The 27,744-nt window shown below is 36.0% G+C and overlaps 1 protein-coding gene across 1 annotated transcript in view; it reads right to left on the minus strand.

The window, feature by feature from the left end:
• USH2A (usherin) overlaps positions 1–27,744 on the minus strand; it is a 705,277-nt gene that overhangs the window by 524,240 nt on the left and 153,293 nt on the right. The window contains 2 exon segments of the mRNA XM_047705734.1: positions 4,542–4,700; positions 17,842–18,005. Of these exon segments, the coding sequence (XP_047561690.1) occupies positions 4,542–4,700; positions 17,842–18,005 (323 nt within the window).

The following is a 27,744-nucleotide window of genomic DNA, read 5'->3' on the forward strand; positions in this document are numbered from 1 at the left end:
AGAAATTAGAATAATTACAGAATTGAGATGGCAATATATATTTGGTTAAAAACACTGTATAAACAACATATAGTATGAACTAAATAAAAGTAATAAAAAGGATATAAATAGAATTCCCCTTAATTTTATCATAACAACAACAACAACAACAACAAATTAACTCGGGTTAAAACAACTTATCTTGATCTGGTCATATTCCTTAGTAAGGATAAGAATTTCCTCTATCTTTCACTTTGAGCTTGGAAAAATTGTTCTCCTCCAACAAGGTTCTTTTTTTTTTTTTTTTTAAGATTTTATTTATTTATTTGATAAGGAGAAAGAATACAAGCAGGGGAATAGCAGGCAGGGGCAGAGGGAGAAACAGGCTCCCCACTGAGCAAGGATTCGACCCCAGGACCCTGGGATCATTACCTGAGCCAAAGGCAGACACTTAACCAACTGAGCCACCCAGGCTCAAACCACAAATTTCTGCACATTAAGGCCAACATTCAGAATTCTTGGCTCAGCACTAATTCATGACCTCGGCTGGTACCTACTCTGGTCAGCAGTATTTCCCTAATACACCACCCATGAAAGCTACCTGGAGCTGCTCAGTTGTGCTGAATGGACCACATTTTCTCATACAGCCTCCCTTCATGCCTGTTCACATACAATTTCTTCCAGGAAAATCGTTCTTCCTTTACTGCAGTATCTGGCTAACCTAGCTCCCACATCACCTCTTTCTTGTGAGACGTTCCATGGTCCTCAGTCTCCCTCTCTGCCACCACAGGCATGTCGTCCTCTCCTCCTCCCAGTACTTTCCTAATACTCCAAGTCTACTCTAATTTAACATTTAATACATATTATAATTTTGTCTTACTGTTTTATCTCGCCTCTCAATAACGAAAACTGCTCCTACCAGGATTGTGCTTCTAGTGACTCATACAGTTCCTGCTCTGGAGTAAACAGTGAATAAAATTTTATTGAATAAATGAAGGAATGATTTTTCCATATACAACTGATTGATTTTTCCAGGAAAGAATATTAAGAGCTTTATAGAAACGGTTGCTTGGTTTCCTTCCCTCCCTATATTTACTGTTTGTTTCTCTCAGAAACATCTTACCACTTGTTACATCGATCCCTTGATTTGGTATAGAGTAACAAATGGTAATGATATCGAAGGTAGAAATGAAGTCTCAGGGTTCACTAAGATGTATCGTCATCTGCAACTCTAAACTATGCTAACGTCTTTAGGCTATGTAACCAGTGGTCAGGTGTAGAAGTATCCATCCTCTCATTTCTCTGTGAAAGGACTTTTTAGAGTAAACATGTAAGGACTATCCCTCTACCCTTGGCTTCCCAAGTGAGAAATGATTTAACTGTGAATTTGGGGAGAAAGGGGGGAAACAGAGCATATTTAGATCAGTCTATTGATTTTTCTCCCTTCTAATCTGTCTTAGTATGGGAGAGAAGGCCTATTCTCCAGCTCTGACTTTTATCAGTAATGAAAATGACTTTTATTTTTCATTTCCATCTTACTGAATCCTAGATCTAGTTCTCTTTTAGTTCCAAACTCAAGTAGGAAAACATAGTATGATTTATTGGCCACTCCCTAAAACTACAGCACTATCAAATGAGTTCTATTTCCTATGATAGCTGTTCTCCTCACACCCATCACATAGGAAATACTTGTGGGCAAATCAGATTGGAGTTACAGGGGAGATAATAGTAGGCACTAATTATGTACAATTCCCAGTGCACTTATTTGACATCTATACCTGTCTCTCCTATTTTTTTTATTATTCAGAAATTTTTAAATTATTCCACTGTTACTTGTGTGTTACTAGTAACTGATACTTTGCAACATTTAAAGATGATAATACACCAGTGTGTCATGATCTTAGGTTGGAAACCACCGTCCTAGAGATTCCCATGGTGCATCAGGCAAGCTAGGAAAAGTTTTTATTCTAACAAGGAATTCTATAATGGGCTCAACCAAATGATCAAACTTTCTCAGAAGACAACACTATTAATTTTCTTTGAAAAGTTCAATGATTCTCCACCTATAATTCCAAATGCCTTTATTTAACCCAAAGATTTGTGTTCATCCGACTGAATATAAGTACTGTTTCCTTTTCATATTACACATGCTATCCACACACTGGAAATAGAGTAATAAACATGAGGGTATTATTAGAATGATACAAAGTTCTGACAGTGTTAACCAATTGTTCTTACTGTTCAAATGCCATCATGCAGATAATTTTCACATCATTAATTATAGTGATTGTCAAGAAATGCCAGAAGTGGCATTTTTTAATGGAAAAGAAGGATTTAGGAAATAATACCTCGTTTAATAGGATTATATAAATGTCTGATTAGCGAATGAGTACACATTTATTATGTAAGAAACTGTTATTTGGATTCTATATTAGTGCAATCATGAATAAGAGCCAGAGCGTTGTTTTCTCATGTAATGGTCTATAAAATAGATCACAATATGTTACTATGGAAAACATGTCACTGGAATTGAAGGGTATAATTGAAGTTTAATTTTATTATTGAATTAAGCTAAATGGAAAAACGGGGTGACCCTGATTCACAATTTCAGAAATAACCCAACCCATGGTACTGTCATCTTCAAAATCACTTTCAATATTTTTATAACTCTCTTTTCCCTTCTCACAAAAGTTTAAGTTTCAGGACACCTGGATCATGCTGATATTTGGAAGAAAATAAACATTCTAGTAGCAGGTTTTTAGGACGCTTTGCCAACATGGCAGATGTAGACAGATGTTCATTTCCCTTTGCAATCTGCATCATGAAGTTCAGAGTTGCCATTAACTTCAGAGAAGAGCTGGAATACTGGGGAAACATTTAGAATTAACAGAAAGTGGACACAATAATGTAGGTGCATGTCAGTCAGAATTAGGTGCAAAATGTAACCTACCATAGTACATACACAATATAAATGTATACTATGCAAAAGTCTTAAATCCAATCACTGTGTTAAAATGAGGCATCTCCCTAACCATTCTGAGGAAGATTATGGAACTTCAGTTCCTCTATAGAACTTTATATGCTTTTCTAACTAATTAAGTAAGGTAAACTGGAATTTGGAAAATTGGGTATTAAACAAAGAGAACAAAATGGAAACTTAAATTAGAATCACTATTCCACTGTTTTTTAAACTAGTTTCTTAAACTAGCTTGTTGCTAAACATGACTAGAGACAAATATCCAAGAAGACAGAGGTGGAAGGATATAAATACTTCTGTTTCCTCATTCCGACTTTAGGGAAACTATTTAAACATCTGAGTGTTTTTTGTTTTTTTTTTTTAAAGACAAGGGTCCCTGTACTTTGAATTTTATAAGCTCCTTTAAAATCTTAAAAGTTATAGATGTAAAGATAATCTTCATGGTTTTTCACATCCTTTCTCTTTCAATTTACGTTCATATTATATTCTATCTTTCTGGAAATGGCAGTGTATACATAAAATTGCATTGTTTGCATGAAGGTTAGTGCTCTGATTCTACTTTTTTAAAAAAAGTCCATTTTTAACCTAAGAACAACCCATATAATATGAATATTTGATAAATTGTCTGTAATCCCTATGCTCAGAGAAAACTAAGCTTCAGTTTGTTGTAAGTCTTCCAAAATTTCTACATATTTTTGAATTTACTATAACTCAGGTTATTTGTAATACCTTTTATTACATTACACAGTGTGTTATGGACACTTTCCATTCATTAATATGTAAATTAAAATATCATTTTATAGGTAATCATATTCCACAGTTCACTTACCAATGTATCAAGATCCTATTATCCAACTATCATAATTTATTGAAACATTTTTGAATATTTGAATGTCTTGTAATATTTTGTTGTTGCAAATAGTGTAGGCTTGAACATATTCTGTGTCCATTTATGACTGTTCATTTGAGATAAGTTTCCTAAGGGTGCCTGGATGGCTTAGTCATTAAGCATCTGCCTTGGGCTCAGGTCATGATCCCAGAGTCCTGGGATCGAGCTCCGCATCAGGCTCCCTGCTCAGTGGGAAGCCTGCTTCTCTCTCTCCTACTCCCCCTGCTTGTATTCCCTTTCTCACTGTGTCTCTCTCTGTTAAGTAAGTAAATAAAATCTTTCTTAAAAAAAAAGATGCTGAGTCAAATGGTATACAAAAGGATATAGTTTCTCATACATTTCAACAATTTATCCTGTATGAAAAATTGTGCCAATGAACCTACATAGATAGTCCAACAGTTTATGTACATTCTAACTCCTCCACATCCTCATCAATGTTGGTTGAATAGGGTAATTTTTTTTCATCATTGAGATTTGATAAGCATTAGGGCTTATCAAATAAGAAGCATCTCATTTTTATTGCATTGTTTTGATTACGAGGACATTGCTAGTGAGACTGGTATTTCTGTCTCTACTTGAAACTCTCTGCTAGATGCAGGAAACCACAACATCATTTATCCTCAGTGTCAAAGAACTTAACTAATGTATCAGTTCTTAGAATATTATATCTTTCTATCACCAAACCTTTAAACTTACTGTATGGATACTGATCTTCAGTTGTGTAGACTTCAGAACTGTCCCTGAATAAACTGTAAGTAAGCCAATGGGCATTTGGAGAATCAGGTGGACTCCAGGAGAGATTGATAGCAGAAGAACTTTGAACTTGTCCTCTGGGTGGAGGTTGTTGGGATGGAGCTAAATTACAATGGAGAGAGCATTTATTAGCAAAGGCAATCAATAAGCACACAAGTAAGCTGAAGTAAGATATCCAGCAAAGAGGTCTTTCTGATTCAGGATTACTTTATCAAGAAGACATGTGGTTTACTAAAACATTAATAAACAGAAGGTACACATCATGAGTTCTCTAAAACAAAGCTTCTTATCTATAAGCATAAAACAATTTTGTGGGTTAATGCAGCTGTCATAAACATAGGGAGTGGACCACAGAATTTTACATTAAGCACTTCTTTTTCTCCTCCTTCCTCCTCCTCTTCTCCTCCTCCCTCTCTCTTCCTCTCCTCCTTCTCCTCCTCCACCTCCTCCTCCTCTTCCTACTCGTCCTCCTCCTTCTTCTTAGAAAGTATCCAAGGATATATAACACTTATTTTCTACTTAATTAATTTAAAAGTTAACATAAATAAGTTATGTTGAAACTTGAAATTTAAGTAACATAATTTCTGGATTTTTAAAAGGAAGTTTTCCATTCCACTAAGCACAATGCCTCATCCTGCTTCACAGAGCACGGTGGAAAAGAAAGAATAATAGTTGGTGATACAAATACCCACAATGTCTTGGATATTAAATAGTCTAAATATTAGCAAGAAATAATCTGGATGACTATGTGGATATACCCACACCTGCTAGAGGTGCAATGGAGTAATACGATTGCTTCCATGTGGCACGTAAGAGCGTTCGCCTCACTATTTTAGTGATATTTTGTATGATGTAACTACACTATGGAAACATTGTCTCTTATCACTGCATATTTTCCTCAGTCTCCCGCATATCTTCCCTCATTCTGCACCAACCCCCCTCCCTGCCAGAATATGTAAAGGTAAAGGAGAGAAATAAGGTCTAACTATTTTTTTAAGGACAATCAGCCAACAGTTATTTATTACCTCCTGGCTTAACAAAGTGCATAATCTTCCATCTGTTTAGAGAAGCACATCCTACTCAGAGTTTTTCATTAAATAACATTTCAAAGGTTTCTGTGTTACCTTACTTTAAAAAAACCTTTAATGTTTTTGTTAAGAAACTTCCAAAAATCATGTGTAGAAATGAATCAATCAAATAATTATCAGTATTTTTATATGAAGTATTTGCCCTCACAGGGTGATAGGGTTTCGGAAGAGGAGAGAGAGCACATTCGGATTAACTAGTGTAATAAAGAGCTAGATAAAGAAACTATTTTCCAAAGGGTAAGCAGAGTGTGTAAGGAAACCAAAAGAAATCAAGCTGTACTCTGGGGTATAACAGTAGAGCTCTTTCCCTATTTATGCCAAGAGTCCTCAAGACCACCCCAGGTTCAATGATTTGCTAGAAAGTCTTGCAGGACTCATCATATAGTCCTACTTGTGGATAAAATTTATTATAGTGAAAGAAGAGAGTACAATCAACAAAGGGAAAAGTATGTGAGTGGGTATGGAATAGAAAAGTGAAGTTATCTTGCACACCAGGCAGAGACTTTCAACTAAGAGCTATTACTAATTCATCAGCATTCGTGAGGGATACACCCCACTTTGAAGACATGATATAATCCAATAATAATATTTTAAGAAACTATTTCAAGAGCACTGAATTTGAAATAAATAAAATTCTATATATTATGCATAGGCTTCCTAAAGACAATGTCTCTAATCCTAAGGGAGATAATATTGATGTCATGTTTTTTTTTTGTTTTGTTTTGTTTTTAATTATTTTTTCAGCATAACAGTATTCATTATTTTTGCACCACACCCAGTGCTCCATGCAATCCGTGCCCTCTACAATACCCACCACCTGGTGCCCCCAACCTTCCACCCCCCACCCCTTCAAAATTCTCAGATCGTTTTTCAGAGTCCATAGTCTCTCATGGTTCACCTCCCCTTCCAATTTCCCTCAACTCCCTTCTCCTCTCCATCTCCCCTTGTCCTCCATGCTATTTGTTATGCTCCACAAATAAGTGAAACCATATGATAATTGACTCTCTCTGCTTGACTTATTTCACTCAGCATCATCTCTTCCAGTCCCGGCCATGTTGCTACAAAACTTGGGTATTCATCCTTTCTTTTATCTTTTTTTTTTTTTTTACAGCTTTATAAACATATATTTTTATCCCCAGGGGTACAGGTCTGCGAATCGCCAGGTTTACACACTTCACAGCACTCACCATAGCACATACCCTCCCCAATATCCATAACCCCACCCCCCTCTCCCAACCCCCTCCCCCCATCAACCCTCAGTTTGTTTTGTGAGATTAAGAGTCACTTATGGTTTGTCTCCCTCCCAATCCCATCTTGTTTCATTTACTCTTCTCCTACCCCCTCAACCCCCCCTGTTGTGATGTCATGTTTTTAAAGGAAAAATATTCAAACTTAGATACACTCTCTTCCTTGTTATCTTTTCTCCTTCTTTGGAATTTGCATTGTTATATTAAAACTCTAACTGTCCAAATGCCTAGTTAGATATAGGACAAGAATAGCACCAATCTCAAAATGTCACAGAAAAAGAGAATCATTTCCAAAGAGGACCTTCTACTTTTGAATTTGGGAATTTGCCATATTTCACAGGTTGTTTGGATTGTTGAACACTGACAGTGCTTTTGATCTGTCAGTGATTTTTAATTTAGGGCTCCACATCCTGTTGTTCTTGGTAGAACCACAAAGACTCATAAACTGTCTCCTTTGTAACACTCTCAAAGAACTTTGTAATCTATGGCAATTGAATATTTTTAGTGACTATTAGTGACAACATCTAAAACTCTGCATGCTACCAGGAACACAACAGATTTCAGAGATAAAGCAATCAAAACTGACCTTCAGAGTATTTTCTAAGACAGCGACATACTTTTGGGATGACTGAAAGATATATGTTTCCATCCCATGCCAAAGGGTATAGAAAAGAATTGGCATTACTCAAAAATTTCATTGGCAACAAGCATTCACATACACAAAGACACAAACTGACTCTTCCAAATGTTTACAGTTGATCACTTGTTATGACCATCTCTAACCACAATCTTGTCCCACCTCGCAGTATAAATGTATAGTGCCTATTTGACTCTGAAACGAGAATATTCAAAGACCTGAAGGCTTAGATGGTTCAATACCACTCACAGAATAAATATTATGAAATCCTAGCCATAAGATAACCCAAATTCACCCTTTTACATGCCAAAAGGGGAATTCTGAGAAAATAGTCACATATTCATTCATTCTTCAAAACTGCCAAGTGTGATTTTTGCATTTCCCAGACTTTCTTGTAAGGAAAGATAGTATCATATTGTGACGACATCCATTTGTTTGGGAGCCATGAGTTTTAATCCTGGCTTAGGCACTTTGGTAATTGTGTGACTGTTAGTCAAAATTTGGTTGGAGTCTCTGAATCATTCCTCATATATAGTAAGGGGAGAATAATGTCTAACTCTCAGGGTTATTTTGAGTATAAAGAGAATGTGTATGTTTCCCTTTTTCATGAGAGGCTGGGAACACTGTGGCGATGAGGACAGGTGTCTCAGCTCCCTCTGTCTTTTTGTCTTGCCATCCTTAGGGGGTTGTCCTTGTTTACATGGTCCCAGGTGGATGACCACCAAGTCCGTATCCAATTCAACAGGAAAGGCAAAAGGAGAGATGGAGAGCATGCCCCATACCTATGAGAGCACAACCTAGGACTCTGACATATCACTTCTGTCACATCAATTCAGCCAGAAACTTGGTGATGTGGAAATACCTAACCACAAGGGAAGATGTGGCCATGAACCCAGTTCCAAGAATTAATTAATAGGAAACAAGTAGAAGACAGTTACTGAGAACTTAAAAATATCTGAAATGTAAAAATAAAGCAATATCTAGAAAGTTACTAAAAAATTAAAAAGTAAAAGCAAATAGGAGTGCTTCTAATTATGACAACAGAAAGAGTTTAGTGATATAAACTGAATGAAATCATCAAAATAACCATTTTGGGAGATCTAAGTCAACCACAGGTAAACAAAAAGTTGAGAACATTTACTCTTGAAAAGCAACAACAGGAGTCTGTGGTCTTTTTGGGGGGGGTTGTTCCCATAATACCAGTTCCATAGTCAGGAGTGTTAGTTTTACCAGTAGGGCTGACTACAAACAGTAGCTTTGGTGCCACAGGGCATGGACTTGATCTGGGGTTGGCAGCAGAAATTCATAGCTTTGCCGCCAAAAATTGGCACAGTCATTTGGGAACAAGAGGGAAAACTCACAGGTTTTCAAGCCTGAGTATAACCTCCCAAGGTAGGTTAAGTGGTGAATTTACAGGATAATAAACCAGGAGATACTGGGTATGATAGAGTCATGGGAGGCCTGAAATAAACTCTCCATTGATTCCTCGCTGGCTGGAAAACTATGAAGGGATGGGGAAAAACCATGAGAGCCAGAGAAAAATGAATGTCAAGGAAGAACTGGGAACTAGCTATAACTCAGAAAACATCCCCCAAACCATACACGTATTGATTGGCAGAAGCTATATGGTCTGGAAGTATTTGAGCACAAGCATTGCCCAGCTATTTGGCTGATTCAGACACAGTAATGACCCCTAGGAAGCTAGGCTGTAAGTAAAAATTAAAATAAAAAAAAGAAAAAAAACCTGATTAGACATCGACAGCTGTACACTGCTGTGGAGAAAATTTTCTACCGTTTAAGTATATGCAAATTACAAAAAAAAATCTAACAACATAAGTGCTTTCAACACAAAATTACAACACACTCAAAGAAATTGTGAACTATACTCATAAAAATAGCAGTTGAGAGAAACAGACTCTGAATGATCCCCAGTATTCAGTACAGCAAAAACCACTTCAATGCAGCTATTCTAAGTATGTTCTAAGAGTTAAAGAAAAATCTGATGATGATTCAGTAAAAAGGGAACATTAATACAGAAACAGAGTGCCTAAAAACACTAAATTCCAGAGCCGAAGAGTACAGTAACTGAAATGGAAACTTCCCTGAAAAGGCTTCAATGGCAAATTTGAAAGGAAAAGAGACAGAATCAGTGAACAAGAGGTGGGGGGGATGTCCTCAGTGGCTCATTCAGTTCAGTTTCCAACTCAGTGGCTCATTCAGTTCAGTTTCCAACTCTTGATTTCAGCACAGGTTACGATCTCAGGATCGTGAGAGCAAGCCCTGTGTAGGGCTCTGCGCCGGGCATGGAGCCTGCTTAAAATTTTCTCTCTCTCTAGCTCTCCCTCTCTGCCCCTCTCCCACTAGCACACACGCTCTCTAAGAAAAGAGAAGTATTTTTTTAAAAAGCAAAAACAAAACAAAAGAAACAAAAAAGCAATAGGTAGAATGTAATGATATAGCAATGATTGAGCCAATCTACAGAAAGGAGGAAAAAAAAAATAGAACAAAAATGAACAGATCCTCAGAGACCTGTGAGGCAATGTCAGGTGCACCATGCATCAAAAGAGGTATTACGAGATCTCCAAAATGAGAAGATAGAGAAAGTGGCAGAAAATATTTGAAGAAAGATTGGCTCAAACTTCCCAAATTTAATGGAAAACATTTATCTACATTTCCCAAAAGTGCAATGAATCCAAATAGGATACCAGGAGATTCGTACCAAATATATCATAGTCAAACTGCTGGGAGACAAAAACAAGACTTTTAAAGGAGTAAGAGAAAATTCATTCATAGTTAGAGAAAAATACAATTAGAGGCTGAAAGAAATGATGGAGGCCATAAGGTAGTAGAAGGACATATTCAAATTCCTAAAAGAAAAAAGAATACTTGTCATCAAGAGTTCTACCCAGAAAAATTACCCATCAAAAAATGAAGGAAGAGGGACGCCTGGGTGACTCAGTTGGTTAAGCAGCTGCCTTCGGCTCAGGTCATGATCCCAGCGTCCTGGGATCGAGTCCCGCATCGGGCTCCTTGCTCATCAGGGAGCCTGCTTCTCCCTCTGCCTCTGCCTGCCATTCTGTCTGCCTGTGCTTGCTCTCTCTCCCTCTCTCTGACAAATAAATAAAATCTTAAAAAAAAAAAAAATGAAGGAAGAATGGATTGAGGGAGGAAGGAAGGATGGGTTTGCAGATAATTTTTAAAAGATAGTGGGAGAATTCATTGCTGTCAGACTAGCCCTGCAAGAAATACTAAAGAAATCCATGAGTCTAAAAGGAAATGACACAGAAAGCAAATAATCTGAATAATGTAGAGGTAAGAAGAACACCAGAGAAGGTAACTATGTGAGTAAACATTCAAGATTCTGTGTGTATGTGTGTACATATCCATATATTCATCTTGGTTTCTTCTCCTAAATTTTTTTAAAACCTATTACTGTTGAAAGAAAATTATATTAGTGTAATATAGGATTTATTATACATACATATATACACACATATATGTAAAATTGCACAGTATCATAACTCAAAATGGGGAAAGGAAGGGAGCTATTTCAAGAGTTTACTTGTGATAATTTACCAGCATTAAGTCAGTACAAACCTGAAGTAGACTGTGGCAAATGAAAATGCATATTCTAACCCATAGACCAAAGTAATAAAATAACACAGAAATATAGATCAAAGAGTCAACAGAAAATAGTAAACTGATTTTCAACAAGATTAGCAAGAACCAAGGGGAAAATAGTTCTTTCAAAAAACGGTGCTGGAACAATTGGATACCTACATTTGAAATGAATGAAAATGGAAACTTAACTCACAACATAACTAAAAATTAATTCAAAATGGATCAAAGGCCTACATCTAAGAGCTAAAACTGTAAGACTCTTATAAAAAAAATAAAGGGAGAAAGTCTTCATAACCTTAGATTTGGCAATGGTTCCTTAGATATGACACCAAATGTATAAACAACAACAAAAACTGAGCAAATTGAAATTTATCAAATTTTAAAACATCTGTGCTTAAAATGACATTATCAAGAAAATGAAAGGAAAACACTCAGATCGGAAAAAAGCACTTGGGAATCATATATCTAATAAAGGACATGCGCCTAAAATATATAAAGAATAATCACAACTCAGTAATAAAGACAAATAACCCAATTAAAAGTGGGCAAATAACCAGAATACACGTTCTCTAAAGAAGACATACAAATAACCAATAACTATGGAAAGATGCTCAATATCACTCATCATTAGGGAAATGCATATCAAAACTACAATGAGAGCATCCCATACACATTAGATGGCTACTATAAATAAATAAAAAATAACAATGTTGGCAAGGATCCGGAGAAATTTGAGCCCTTGTGCACTGTCAGTGGGAATTTAAAATAGAAAAGCTGCTGTAGAAAATAGCATGGCAGTTCCTTAAAAAAATTAAAAATAGAACTACCATATGATCCAGCAATTCCATTTCTGATTATATATCCAACAGAATTGAAAGCAGAGTCATTGAAAACGGAGTCTTGAAGAAATGGCTAGACACTCATATTCATAGCAGCATTACTCACATAAGCCGAAACATGGAAGCAACCCAAATGTCCACTGACAGATGAACGGATAAGCAAAATGTGGTATATGCATACAATAGCATATTATTCAGCCTTAAAAGGAAGGGAATTCTGAGATAAACTACAAAATGGATGACCCTTGAGGACAAACGTTAAGTGAAGTAAGTCCCTACAAAAAGGCAAATATTTTATGCTTTTACTTACATGAGGTTCTTAAGTTATTCAAAATTATAGAGGCAGAAAGTAAAATTGTGGTTACCATGGGCTGGGGGCAAATGGGAGATATTATTGTTCAGTGGGTAACCAGTTTCCATTTCACAAGAAGTAAGTGTTACAGAGACGCATGGTAGTGATGATTGGACAACATCATGAATATACTTAATACCACTGAACTATGCATTTGAAAATGGCTAATATGGTCAATTTTATGTCATATATATATTACTACAATAAAAATATTTTTAAAATATTTTCAATTTAATATTTTTAAATATTAGTTATAAAAGCCTCTCTGATAAGTAAGGATAAAGGAAAAAATATGACTGATAATAAGATGGATAAATAACCAAAGATAAACACACGAGTAGTGTCAAGAAGAGTTAAAACACAAATGAGTTATGAATTATATATATATAACCATTATATATTAAAAAACTATGAACTTAACTAAATATATAGTTATTTATTATTAACTATTAACTATTATTATTGACTACTATTTATTTTAAAGATTTTATATTTATATATAAATATGTATTTCATATTTATATATAAATTTGTAAATTTTATTTATTACTTATTATATATTATTAACTATTTTTAATTATTTACTTTTTAAACTTTTTAAAACCTTTTTTAGACTTTTTTGATTAACTTAATTATTAACTATTAATTATTAGCTATTAACTATTATTAAATATTATATTTAATATTATTATTAAATATATTTAATATATTTATATATAATATAATATATATATTATATATAATATATAATATATATATATAATATAATATATATTAAATTTAATATATTATTAAATATATATTTAGTTAAGTTCATAGTTAGAAGTTTAGGGCAAATGAAATTTCATTTCATTCACTAATAAAGCATACAGAAGGAAGAATTATTTAGTACCTGTTTTGTATTACTTCTATCAAGGAGAATGACTATCATTTTGAAAGCATGAAACTAATATTGATAGGAAAGAAATGAATCACGAAATAAGAAGCAGATTATGAGAAGGGTCTAACTACCTTAACTGAATTCAATTCTCCTCCTGCACTCTGGAAATTATATGCTGAGATTCCCAACTCAACTCCCCATCAAAAAAAAAAAAAGGAAAAAATTACAGATGATATTGTTAACCTATCGCCAGTAGCCTCTAAGTGGAAAAAATAATAGTCATAAACCTGTGGTCCCCAAATTGTGTAGAAGGACACTATGAAACATTCTAATGATCAAGGAAAACACATGCTTGACATCTGTTGGACACAAAGGAAAACACCAGCCCGAGGTAGTTCACAGTTTTAACAATAGATAGCACTACATTCCTTTTAATAGCACCATATCTTTGTGAAGCTGGTTGTTCCGGCTATTGCTAGGATAAAAAGCAAGTACCATGTAAAAATCAAGGTGGAACAGAAAGGAAAGCAGCCTCCCTTCAGACTCATGCCACAGTCAGCATTTCCTGTGGCCCTTGTTCACTCCCTTCTACTGTGAGTGTAGCCATAATTTCTGCTGACTATGTTTCAAGCTCTTTTAAAGGCAGGAATCTTGTCTAATTTTTTTTTTTTCTTGAATGAACTATCTCTGTAGGTACTGAGTCTCTAAATTTGCATGCCCAGTGTTTTGTAAATTTTGTGAAACACACACCCAAAACAACAGCAGCCACAACTACTATAAGTGGTTGAACAAATGTATTCAACAGAAAGGAAATCAGAGGATCTATTCCATTTACTATAGCACCAAGAACCATAAGATACCTGGGAATAAACCTAACCAAAAAGGTTAAGGATCTATGCTCGAGGAACTACAGAACACTCATGAAAGAAAATGAAGAAGACACAAAAAGATGGAAGACCATTCCATGCTTATGGATAAGAATAAACATTGTTAAAATATCTATACTGCCTAGACCAATCTATACTTTCAATGACATCCTGATCAAAATTCCACCAGCATTTTTCAAAGAGCTGGAACAAAAATCCTAAAATTTCTATGGAACAAGAGGAGACCCCACATTGCTAAGGAGCGTTAAAAAAGAAACACAAGGGGCACCTGGGTGGCTCAGTGGATTAAAGCCTCTGCCTTTGGCTCAGGTCATGATCCCAGGGTCCTGGGATCGAGCCCCGCATCGGGCTCTCTGCTCGGCAGGGAGCCTGCTTCCTCCTCTCTCTCTCTGCCTGCCTCTCTGCCTCCTTGTGATCTCTATCTGTCAAATAAAATAAATAAAATCTTAAAAAAAAATAAGAAAAGAAACATAAAACTGGGGGCATCAAGTTGCCTGATTTCAAGCTTTACTACAAAGCTGTGATCACCAATACAGCATGGTACTGGCACAGAAACAGACACATAGACCAGTGGAACAGAGTAGAGAACCCAGATATGGACCCTCAACCCTATGGTCAAATAATCTTCAACAAAGCAGGAAAAAGTATACAGTGGAAAAAAGACACTCTTTAATAAATGGTGTTGGGAAAATTGGACAGCTACATGTAGAAGAATGAAACTCGACGATTCTCTTACCCCATACACAAAGATAAACTCAAAATGGATAAAAGACCTCAACGTGAGGCAGGAATGTATCAAAATACTAGAGGAGAAGATAGGCAGTAACCTCTTCAATATGGGCCACAGAAACTTCTTTCAAGATGTCTCCAAAGGCAAAGGAAACAAAAGCAAAAATGAACTTTTGGGACTGCATCAAGATAAAAACCTTCTACACAGCAAAGGAAAGAGTCAACAAAACAAAGAGGCAAACCATGGAATGGGAGAAGATATTCACAAATGACACTACAGACAAAGGGCCGATTATCCAAGATCTATAAAGAACTCCTCAAACTCAACACACACAAAACAGATAATCATGTCAAAAAATGGGCAGAAGACATGAACAGACACTTCCCCAAAGACGACATACAAACGGCTAACAGACACATGAAAAAATGCTCATCCTCATTAGTCATCAGGGAGATTCAAATCAAAACCACACTGAGATACCACCTTACACCAGTTAGAATGGCCAAAATTAACAAGACAGGAAACAACATGTGTTGGAGAGGATGTGGACAAAGGGGAGCCCTCTTACACTGTTGGCGGAAATGCAAGTTGGTGCAACCACTTTGGAAAACAGTGTGGAGATTCCTCAAGAAATTAAAAATAGAGCTTTCCTATGACCCTACAATTGTACTACTGGGTATTTACCCCAAAGATACTGCTGTAGTGAAAAGAAGGGCCATCTGCACCCCAATGTTCATAGCAGCAATGGCCACAGTCACCAAACTGTGGGAAGAACCAAGATGCCCTTCAACAGGCAAATGGATAAAGAAGATGTGGTCCATATATGCAATAGAGTATTATGCCTCCTTCAGAAAGGATGAATCTCCCACTTTTGTATCAACAAGGATGGGACTGGAAGAGATTATGCTGAGTAAAGTAAGTCAAGCAGAGAGAGTCAAGTATCATATGGTTTCACTTACTTGTGAAGCATAAGGAATAACATGGAGGACATTGGTAGATGGAGCAGAGAAGTGAGTTGGGGGAAATTGGAAGGGGAGAAAAACCATGAGAGACTGTGGACTCTGAGAAACAAACTGAAGGTTTTGGAGGGGAGAGAGTTAGGGGGTTGGGTGAGCCTGGTGGTGGGTATTATGGAGGGCATGTATTGCATGGAGCACTGGGTGTGGTGCATAAACAGTGAATTCTGGAACACTGAAAAGAAATAAAATAAAATAAAATGAAAAAAACAGTAAAGATTACAATTTTAAAGAGAAAATTTAAATATACACATGGATATATGTATATCCATATATATACATATATATGTATATCTGTATATATGTGTGTCAAGTGAAGTTACTTCCATGTATAAATGGAATAATAGGAATATAAAAGTTTTTTAACTATTAAAAATGGGAAGCATTTGGAAAGACATGATTTAGCCCAGAGAAGGAAAGATGAAACAAAAGTAAATATCCACCACTACTAAGAAATGTAGGCTCAGTGTTCAGTGAACTAAACTGTCCAGTTTTGCCTGAGGTATAGTTCCTGGACTGTGTCTTAGGTGTAAGAATAGGTAGAAAAAAATGGAGCAATGCCAATATTTCATCCAAAATTAGTGGCAGAACCAATAAAAAAATCACTATGATTTGGTATGTTATATGTAAGGTTCTCACAAAATGATGATCTACAACTGTCATCCAAAGCAATATGTTGGAATTCCTGTTGCACAGAGATCAATCAATTCTATAGTTAATCAATGAATAGCAAATATTAATTAAATTCTTAGTGAAATCCAGATTTATGTTTAGACTTATTTACACAGAAAGGCAATTACAATAGTCCTTTTCTAAAAGAAGCCTAAATGCCTACTGTTTACTTATACTAGCATACAGAGAACAAACAAAACACAGGATACCAAAGATAAACTACACAGGTACAAAATCTGAATACATCTTGTTAATCATTACCTGCAGCCTACCTTCCTCTACCTCAAAATCTAGTACAGTTGCTGTGTAGCTCAATATTTTCTTACTTATTTTTCTCTCCCTTAAATATACATAACACAGTTCCAAGCATGCTTGTTTATGTTGATTTGTCCTGACTTATGGCATTCCCTCTCATTGTGACTCATGACAGTCCCGGGACACCCCAAGGAGAACACGCATTGTACAATATGTTGTAGAGGGCTCCTTACCACATGTTCTCAACAGGCATTTCTTAGAAATTCTGGAAAAGGTAAGGATATATGATCTTAGAGTAAATGTAAATAAATCACTAATAAGCCATGAAACTGTAGGACTGCAGGTGACCTTGAGAAGTCAAGTCAAGGCACTGGAGAATGGTGTTGAAACGTCAAAAGATACTGAGATGTAATCTTTGGCTTCCAGGAGTTGAAAATAGAAATGTGAAAGATATTTAAACAGCTAATACAACTTGCAGGAGAAATATCAAATATAGGAGGGATATGCTATGATAAACATTGATAATTGCTCTAATATTAATAAGCAACTAATAATAACATGGTACCCATAAAATTTGGGGGATGGAAGGACTTAATTCATAAAAAATAAGAATAAATCTCACATGTGTTACAGAAAATTGGCTGGGAATATCCTTGTTTGGTGGGGTGACTGATCATTTTGTTTTAACCAGTAGTGTTGATTTTTGTACTGAAGTCCTATGTCACTGGAAAGTCCAATGTTGGGGGAAAACCAAGACTCTGGTCACCACACTAGCGATTTCATTCTACCAAAATGTTTTAAATTTCCCACTACTAACATAATCACCATTTCAATAATCCAATCAAGAAAAAAAGAACACAAGTTTCATTTAGTGTTTTTTTTTTTTTTTCATTTCTCACCTAAATTCTCCACCTTGTGCCTAAGCCTTTCTTATGGGTTCTCAATGGAGAAAGTGAGTAACACGACACTCTTCCCTGCGTGATGATCCACCCACCAGCACAGGGCCAGAGTTCACTTACTTTTGCTGCAGCCCAGAGGATTGTTCACATCCAAATGGCTTGCCCTGGGAACACAAGTATCACACTTGGATCCAGTGACAAATCGTTTACAGAAACACTGGCCCGTGACCAAGTGACAGGTTTCATTCAAGGCTCCTGAGAGATGACAATTGCAAGGCTGACATCTGAAAACAAGACAAATAAACCATCAAAGAGAATAATGTTTTGATTAATAATTCATAGTATAAGTTACATCTATCAATAACATTGTGAAATAAGATGGCCTGTTTTAGCCAATATATTGAAAAAGAACACTTGAGCGAAACAAATAAACAAACACAACATCAAACAAGAAAAAGATTCTTTAACAAAATGTTGCTTACAATAAAATCTCTATGAAGCCTTGCCTTTGTAAACTAATTGATGGCAAAAAAAAAAAGAGTGTCATTTTGCTTTTTTCATGCCATGATACATCTCATGGATTTGTTGTTCGATTAAGAATACTGTAAATTTTGATTTCTCACAAAAGCAGTTATTCTGATAACTAAAAATTTAGATTTGGTACCCACAAATCATCCTTCTAAGTATCTATCAAGCTGTGAAGTAGAACATTGGGTGTGATTACCATGGATCTCCCTAAAAATCTTGAAACTCTATATTTTTAGTTTTATAAAGGCTATATTTCACTAAGAGAAGAGTTTGCGGAAAACATGTTCCACTACTGTCCGTGCCTTAATCTAGGTTATATTTCATTTTCTATTTTATGAACTAAACTCACTTATCCAGAATGGTTGGAGAATAGAGCATTACTCTGATTTAGGAAAAGATGTTAATGATATAAATATAATGAGAAAACTTCATTCCAACTTAAATTTCTTGGACCTAAAGTTGCTTGTAAAAATCACTGGTCTGGCATTTTGCCATGATAGAATCCAAAACCTGTTTCCTCTGGGTAAGTTATTCAAGTTCTTAGCATATGCCAATGTCATTGATCAGGATAAGCAATTTTGGCACCATGAAGTATTGGCGAGGCAAAAAGAGCACATGGAAAAAGACAATGCACCTGTAAACAGGAACTTTCCGTGTGGTACATTTAAAACAACATTAAATGGATTCACCTCTCATTTCTAATAAAGATGCTGGAAGGATCGTTTCTTCATCCCCCTGCAACTTCTACAGTGTGATCTCTCGGGTAATCATTCAACACCCTTAAAAAGGCTGATAAAAGCTAAGGACTGCTAAATAAACTGCAAATTTGTTTTATGGACTAATATCCCCTTGGGAATAAATAAAGTACAGTTTCTCTTGAAAACCACTATACTGTAGTTTGCCCTTTTTATGTCAGGATAAAAGGACACTTCCCCCCTACAAATAACTATATTAAGTCCTTTAAGTACAGACATGCATCAGAACTCCATTTCAAATAGATGTTTTATTTAGGCTACTTAAGTATCAGTGCTGAAGAAAATTATGCACTGAAATTAAAATGGAATTATAGAAGCAACAAAATATTTGATTTGCTCTTAATTTCATTATGTGCCATTACTTAGAATATATTGTTTGTAGGCTTTTAATGTAATATTGGTAAGCATAAACAATAAGAGGCGAGCTTCTCCCAATGCATATATATATCACCACACCACTCATGAATAAGTGTCTCTTGAGTATTTCAGTTTTTATTACCATTCACTCATGAGACAATCACACTTATTTTACATACAGTACATTTAGAGTAATAGTTTCCAGTGTATAACATAATTCCTTTCCTTGATGTAGTTCTATTTTCTTCCAGCTAGCTGCTACACGCTTAACTCCAAGTCGGCTCTGTCAATATCCATGGGATATTAAGTTCTGAATCCAAATGGAATAAATAAATCGCTTCTGAAAGCATGCAATGTTTTGAGTAATTAAATGTGACTCTTCCTGATTTTATAGTCTCTTATCCCAGCTGTTGTTATATCTAACTTATCTGACTTGCTATAATTGCTTCACTTCAGTGAGAGAGAATTTACCTGAACCAAGTTCATAGGAGACTTTTCTGAATATTATAGTTTGTTTCTAGTGCAAAGGACACAAGGGATAATTTTGTAATTAAGGTTTAAGTAAAATGATTCCTATAAATTTCTCAGCCACTCAAATATAATTTTAAACATTTCCAAGACTCGTTAGCAGATAAGCTACAAGTTTGATGTCATTTTATAAGTTATCCTTTCTCAAGAGCACCTCCTAAATGAAATATATTTCACGTTTATTAAAACAAAATTATACATAATAAAGAGAAGACATTTTAAGCTTAGAAAGAAAAACACCAAACTAAGATGAATTGGGATATTGATTTTGTCAGGATAAATGGTTTTTGTAATATTAATATAAAGAAACCTTTATTACACTGACTCTCCTGGTACAGTCAGAGCTTCTCCCGCAATCTGTTTAAAATCTTCATTTTTCATCCTTATGGGAAAACCTCACTTGCTAAATGGATTTCATAAAGAGTAATCTGTCAAGATTTATATAGATAAACAATTTGTGATGTTTATTGACCAGTTCATTATGGTAAACAAAACAGGAGTAAAGCATCACTAGTCTCTGCCAGCACTCTGCTATTATAGTTCTGTTTGGGCCCTTCTGTAACTCGGTGTTTACTGAGTACAGTGGGAAAGAAGCTAATTGGCTTCTGTCTCTTAAATCACAAACCTCATACATTTTCCTTTCCATGGAATGTAGTCCAGTTGTGCAAATAGTAAGAGAAAGAGCTATTCTGCTTATTATTATTGCAAAACATCACTATTAATGAAGGAATATGTTTCAATGATGCATTTCGTTGTCGGAAGCTTCATCATCTGAGGGAGAGCTACTGCAGGAGGTCTAGGGATGTATTCTGGGATATAGATCACTTTACTGACATTTCTCTTTCAACACCTCTCTTCTACTAGGGGCCTCAATTCATGAGTACCATCAAATTTATTTAAGCATATTGATTGACATAAATAATATTCATTGAGGTCCAATTATCTTCCAGGACTAGAAGAGACACTGAGGACATAAAATGGAATAAGATAGAGTTGTCCCTGTCTTCAAAGAGCTCATAGTCAAGTGAGAAATATAAAATACAGCATTTATAAAGATGCGTGAAGATTCTTTGTGGGCACAGAAAAGGAAAACTACCTGGTAGCATGGAATGGGACAGCAGAAAGAATTTTAAGGAGGAATCTTGGGGGCACCTGGTTAGCTCAGTCAGTTAAGCATCGATTCTTAATTTTGGCCCATGTCATGATCTCAGGGTCTTGGGATCAAGGCCTGTATGGGGTTCTGCGCTCATGGGGAGTCTGCTTAAGGATTCTCTCTCTCCTTCTGCCCCCACCAAATAAATAACTAAATATTTTTTAAAAAAGGAATTTTGGAGATGTTTGGCTGAATATTAAAAGTTAAGCAGGAATATGCTAGGTGAGTCAGAGAGGGGAAAAAGAGAGAGAAATAAGAAACATCAGGAGAGGGTATGAGATTATAAGCAATTCAAAAAGTTGGATATAAATTCACAATACATAGGAGTAACAGACAAAGTTAAACAGGAAAGGTAAGCAGAAGCAAGATATTCTGAGATTATGTGACATGGTGATGTGACAATTGTAAGCAACAACGGAAAGGGAAGGATAGTTTTACTTATGTTGAGTAAGTAACATCAGTAGGATGAGGTAGACAAATTGGAAAGAGAAGCAAAGAAGGGCATGGAGTTATTTCCTGTTTTCTAATTTGCTGATAGGTAGGTGATGGGGACACCACTCAACATAAAAAAAAAAATGGATAAGGAAAAAATCTCAAATTGCTGAGGGAATTTAGACAAGGATTAATGATTATTAATGAGCAAAACAGAAAGAAGCTTTAAAGGGAATTGGAGAAATTGGACCAAGAGTTTTCTTTCCTCAGTCCCTAGCACAAAGCCTAGCACACAGTTCCAATAAATATTGTTGGATGAATGAATGAACAAATAAAGCACTAGGAAAGCTTTAGATTCAGAATAGGACATCACAGATAAATCAAATGTGACATGTAGTTATGAGGACAATATAGCTCTTTTGAGCCCTTTTTGATTAGCTTAGCTGCTCCCCTAGCTAACCTGTCCCCCAGGGAAGGGACAGCTTTCTTCAAGATTGACCTCTGCTAGGCTTAGCTTGACACACTAAGGCCAGAAGAGTTCTCAGTTCAGTCCTCTTGTTTAGGATCCTGTGACTGCCCTAGAGAGGAGTTTGGTTTCCTCCTGGTTAAGACTGGGTCTCCTCCTGGTTAAGATTGTCTCCTCTCTGCAGTAGAAGTACATCTCACTGAGGTTCCTAGGTCTCCTTTCATCACAGCCTATGAATAGCATTGGATTCTCTGGAATTGGAATCAGAATTATAGGAAAGGAATTTGGGGTTTGAAGATCCTCTTTAGGTGAACTGAAAGTCATACACATGGCTTATTGGAGAGGAAGTGAGAATAGTATCATCTCATCTAGAAGGGAGTAGGTAAAGGAGGAGTAACGCAGTCCACTCTTTGAAGTGAAGCTTTCCCAGGCCCAAATAAAGGGGCTCATCAGGACTAAATCTGGGCAATCTCTTGCATCCAGGCAACAATGACATGTGAGTCCAGGGGGATGGGATTCCTGTCATTAAGAGAAGAGGCTGCTTAGCAAGATTCTGCATCTGAGACCCCTACCACTCTCCCCTTTATTGACACTCCACCTAATCCCACATATTGGTCACCAAAACCAAATATTTAAAAGAAATAAAATCTCGGAAGTTTCACAATATTAACAATATCACATGTGTTTATGTCTAGAAGAAACCCTCATATCACTCTCCTGAACCTCCACATTACAGTGACGTAGTAACTTTGAGGTATGATAACAGATTCAAATTCTTAGTGTTTTCAGATAGAAGAGAGAGATTACACTTATTCTCTGTGGTCCCAGAAGGCAGAAATAACACTAGGCAAAAAAGCCACAGGGATGAAACGATCTTTCTCAGAGCTGTCTGAAACAAACACAAGTTGCTTCATGAGACAGAGGTTCTTTTTATTTCCATGGTTTCAAGCAGAAACTGAGTGACTAGTTATTCTGAAAAGGTGATTTGTGCAGAAAAATGGATAGGGCAGAGTTTAACCAAAATTACTTTAAGGTTCTTTCCAAGTCTAAAAAGCTATCTAAAAAGCTAGACTTTCCAAGTCTAAAAAGCTTTTTCCAAGTCTAAAAAGCTAAAAAAAAAAAAAGCTTTTTTTTTATTTCCTTAGTGGAAATAAGCAACCTGCCCAAGGTGACAGTGAATCTGGTTACAGGGTCAGCAATCTTTATCTATAAAGGAACAGAGAGTAAATATTTTAGGCTTTTTGGGCCTTTCGATCTCTGCTATAGCAGTATGCAAGCAGTCATAAACAATACATAAGGAATGAATACTGCTGTGTTCTAATAAAACTTTATTTCCACAAACAGATGGCAGGTCGGATGTAGCCTGCAGGCCATAGTTTGCTGAACTCTGGTATAGTAGGTTAAATTATGACCCCTCAACAATCTCCAAGTCCTAATAGATAGAGCTTGTGAATATGTGACACCTTACTTGGCAAAAGGAGCTTGCAGGTGGGATTAAGTTAAGAATCCTTAGATGAAGAAATTATCCCAGATTATCCAAAAATGTCCAATGTAATCACATGAGGATAGGAAGAAGTAGGAAGGTGAGAGTCAAGAGTGAAAAATCGGAAGGACATAAGCAGAGGTCAGAAAAGAGAGAAAACTTTATTCTGCTGGTCTTGAACATGAAGGAAGGAGCTGTGAGCTAAGGAATGTAGGTGGCCTTTCAAACTGGGAAAAGCAAGGAAATGAATTTTTTTCCTAGACTATCCAAAAGAAACATAGGCCTGCTCACCCTTGAGTTTAGCCTGATAAATTTCTTTAGGACTTTTGATCTCCAGAACTGTGAGAGAATAGATCCACGTCATTTTAAGCTACTAAATTTTCAGTAATTTATTACAGCAGTAATAGGAACCTAATATGCCTGGTCGAGAGGAGAAGCAAAAAACTGGAACCTAGACATCCTGAAGCCCAACACTGAGTTACTGTTATTACACCACATTGAACAAATGCTACTAATTTATAAAAATGGACATTTCTTAGAGAATCACACAGAATCTATATGAAAGAAGAATATATTGTTTAGTGGTCATGGGAGATTGTAGAAATGATCACAATTCTTTACCCCTCTCTTTATGTAGGTCCTTTAAACCAACTGCACAATTCCATCATCCAAAAGTAGAATCTGTTCCCCATTTCTGAATATGGGCTGATGTATGACTGGCTTTGGCCAATAGAATAAGGCAAAGGTAACAAATGTGACAGTCTCGAGTGTAAGGCTCAAGGGTTTGGCTCTCTTTCTGGGAACTCTGCCTCTACTTTGTGGTATGGCTAGACCACTAGATGATGAGAAGTATATAGCCCTTTTACTCCTATCACCCTGGAAAAGCACCAGCTGTCTAATGAAGAGTCATCCTGGAGCACGAATCTGTGAGGCACGTTCCCCGTATTCCCACACCACGAACAGACATAAGTTGCCAAGTAAATTATCTGCTTTTATTTGAAGCCATTGATCTGGTTCCCAAAGAAAGACCAATAGAGATCAATTGGAAATACACATGTGAAAAGATTAACAGACCAGATCTATAATTCAGTATTCAAATGGAGAATGTTTGCAGTAAAACCAAAAATAATGTGGTCATAGAAGAATTTTACTTCACTGTATGTTTTAGGACTGTGAACCTTTAGATTTTCTGGCCAGCCTAGATCCCAATTTCCCACTCTCTGAGGAAAATTACAGTTTAGTGTGTGTCAGCTGGTAAGAGACCAGTAGAGGCACTTCCAGGTCCTAGCTCCTTGAGGCTCAAAAAGACAAAACACAACTAATGAATAGAGAAGAAGTCATTAGAGGAGAAACTTTGGGGGACTCTGGTGTGTGAGTGGTATGTAAGAGAAATAGTGCTGTACCAGGTGATGGGCTGGATTAGGTTTGACCATGGGAAGGAAGAATTGTACTTACAGGTCAGGTTTGAGGGCAGTACCAGGGTGTACAGGGTGTCTAATACGGGTCTCAAGTACCAATTGAGATGAATTGCATGTGGCCCATTTCTGTTCTCATTGGTTTTGGTTTAGACAAATACAATATACTTTTTTTTTCTTTATTGATTTTTCAGTGGGCAGACTTTTTTTGCTTCATTGTTTTCAATACTGATTAAATCATGTTTGCTTTATATGTCAGAGGTAAACAGTGATTTTTGCACTTGGATCAACTTTCTAAAACCCATGTCCCCTTTTTGTGATAGGTAACTTTTGAAGAATGAACCACTTGGTTGAAAACAGGCAAATGATTTTCCAGCCTGTTATTGTTGTATTTGGTGGATTTTTGTTGTTCTTGCTGCAGTTTAGGGTGAGGACCTATTTTTTTTCTTTTGCCCTTGGAAGTATATGAAAAGTCTAGAAAGTAAACCAAGGGGAAAATATAGGAAACATAAGTGTATACAATAAAACAAAACAAAACAAAACAAAAAACCGGAGAAGAGCTGGGCTGATGTGTGAACTTCATGGAGGGTTAAATAAGGTCCCCTGACTATATAGATGGAGAAAGCAGATGAGAAAGTCAATTTATTTTCTAAATCAAGAAGGAGATACAATAATACTTGCATCTTCTCCTTGCTTAACAATAAAATATTGACAATCTGTTGTAGAATTTTGGATATTAGTGAAAAAATATATATTTGTCATTACCTTTCATAATTCAAAATAGATTTGATTGATTTTAGTTGACTTTCTTTCTTTCTTAAAAAAATAGTCATCAGGGCATCAATAGTTATTTTCCCATGCAATATGTCTATATATTAAACTATAAGTGAACTTTTCCTTCAAGAAAAAAAAATTCCTTCTACTAAATGGAATCCCATAAATTTTAGTCATCTTTGTGCACATTTTCAAAATAGTCAGTGTTAATATATATACACAATAACAACCAGAAGTCAACAAAGAGATTTCAATATCATTCAGGAAAGGAATGGAAAACATAAAAAGAATAAAATCCATTTTTATCTCTTCTCAATGATGAACAAAAGTATAAACTCAAGCAATTCTCATTGCCACATTTTGAAATATCTTTCTCTATGACCTTCTGTGCTGGAAGATTTCTTCTCTAATGATTATCAACGTTAAAGTGAAAAGAGACAGTCGAACTCATCAGTGGAATATAAGGGTCAACTCAAAGCACAGGCATTCCATATGATTGATTTAGCAGAGGACAAATCCTGCTGATTTCCTTCAGCCTCAAATGGTCATGGGAAGCTTTATTCTTTCTATTCATTTCAGAGACGCTACATTATATATGGTAGCTCTTACTTCCAAAAGCTCTTTCTGGTAGCAAGCTATGCTCAATATCAGAACCAATCTTGTCTAATCTGAGAGGATCCTGAGCCCCACTCACATGGGTGGTATGACTTAAATTTAAAGATTTATATTGTTTCACCAATATTATGATGGCATGAGATGTCTCGAGACTTTTATTTTCATTTTGGGAGGAAATGAGGAAAATAACATAAGGGAGAATTGGTTCTGTGTTGGCTATGTTAAGAAAGAGAGACACGCAAACTTAAACCCAAAGAGATAGGTAACTATAGGTCTAGAGCTCATGGCAGAGATCAGAATAGATGACAATATACTGGGGATTTGTTTAAAAAGTGGCTGAAATCATAAACACAGATATGTAGATTGAATGGGCAGATTAACGAGGAGTAACCAGGAAAAGATAAGACAAAGAGATAAGATCTTGGAGGCCAAAGAAAGAGCTAATTTTAAGAAATAGGGAAGACAATAAAATAATTGCTACATTGAAAAACCAGAAGTTATAAGAAGCAATCATAAATCAATTTTATTCTCATCTTTCCCTGATCTTTTGAATATATATATCTTTGTCAATTATATCTCAAAAAAGCTGAAGGGAAAAAAATAGGCTAAATTCAGGCAATAAAATGTCTAGTCCAGTATATTAGTCAATACTTCAATCTTCAAAGAATAGATATTTAAAGAACAAACTTCTCCCTTTTTTTTCTAGCTAGGACGTAATGAAAACAGCAAGTCTATAACCAGAGAAGGTAGAGTTTTACTACTGCTCCTTTTATTACTTTCCTCTTCTCTCATGCAAAGGCCAGAGGAGGGGTAGGAGCCCCCAAGACTAGCAAAACCCAAAGCAGGGTACTTTCTCTCACAGTGTACAAACCTGACTCTTCCCTGGAGGTTGTACTCTTGTGATTTCTTTATTGATCTCTCTCCCTCTATTAGGTAACTCTTACCTATAATTTTAGAGAACTCAGATATATGTCTATTCCAACTGGTTGCTAACCAATTTTTTAACCCACCAGAATCCCATCTTTTTCTCTTCTTGGGGTTCTTTAGCTAAACTTTTGCACAAGTGTTAAGATAACCAACCCCATGTTTTCCCTCTTCCTTGTAGACCTTATCTAGTCATAACAAATACTATACTCCTTTCCTTACCTGAAAAACTTTGGGAGTATAAAATAATCAGAGAACTGCCCTGACAAATTGTCTCTCTTCATTCAGATTTTTTCAGGTCTAAGAAATGTATCAGTCCACTGGTCTCCTCAACTTTGGGAGACACATATCACCCTGCAAGTCATCTGGTAAGAACCTCTCACTGAGAGGCACCAGTGACCCCTACTTTCTCCCTCTAGTGAAACCCTTCTCTCTAAGCTTATCTTTTCATTAACCCATTTTTATCTACTTTATCTGGCTATTTTACTTTCTTTGATTTGGATGAGTATTTTAAGAGTCATCTACCTAGTTATTTGCTGTTGCACTAAATATGGTGACTGAGGAATTAATGAGAAGTAGGGAACATGTAGAAG

Source organism: Lutra lutra, chromosome 15, assembly GCF_902655055.1.
Source record: "Lutra lutra chromosome 15, mLutLut1.2, whole genome shotgun sequence".
Classification (NCBI taxonomy): domain Eukaryota; kingdom Metazoa; phylum Chordata; class Mammalia; order Carnivora; family Mustelidae; genus Lutra; species Lutra lutra.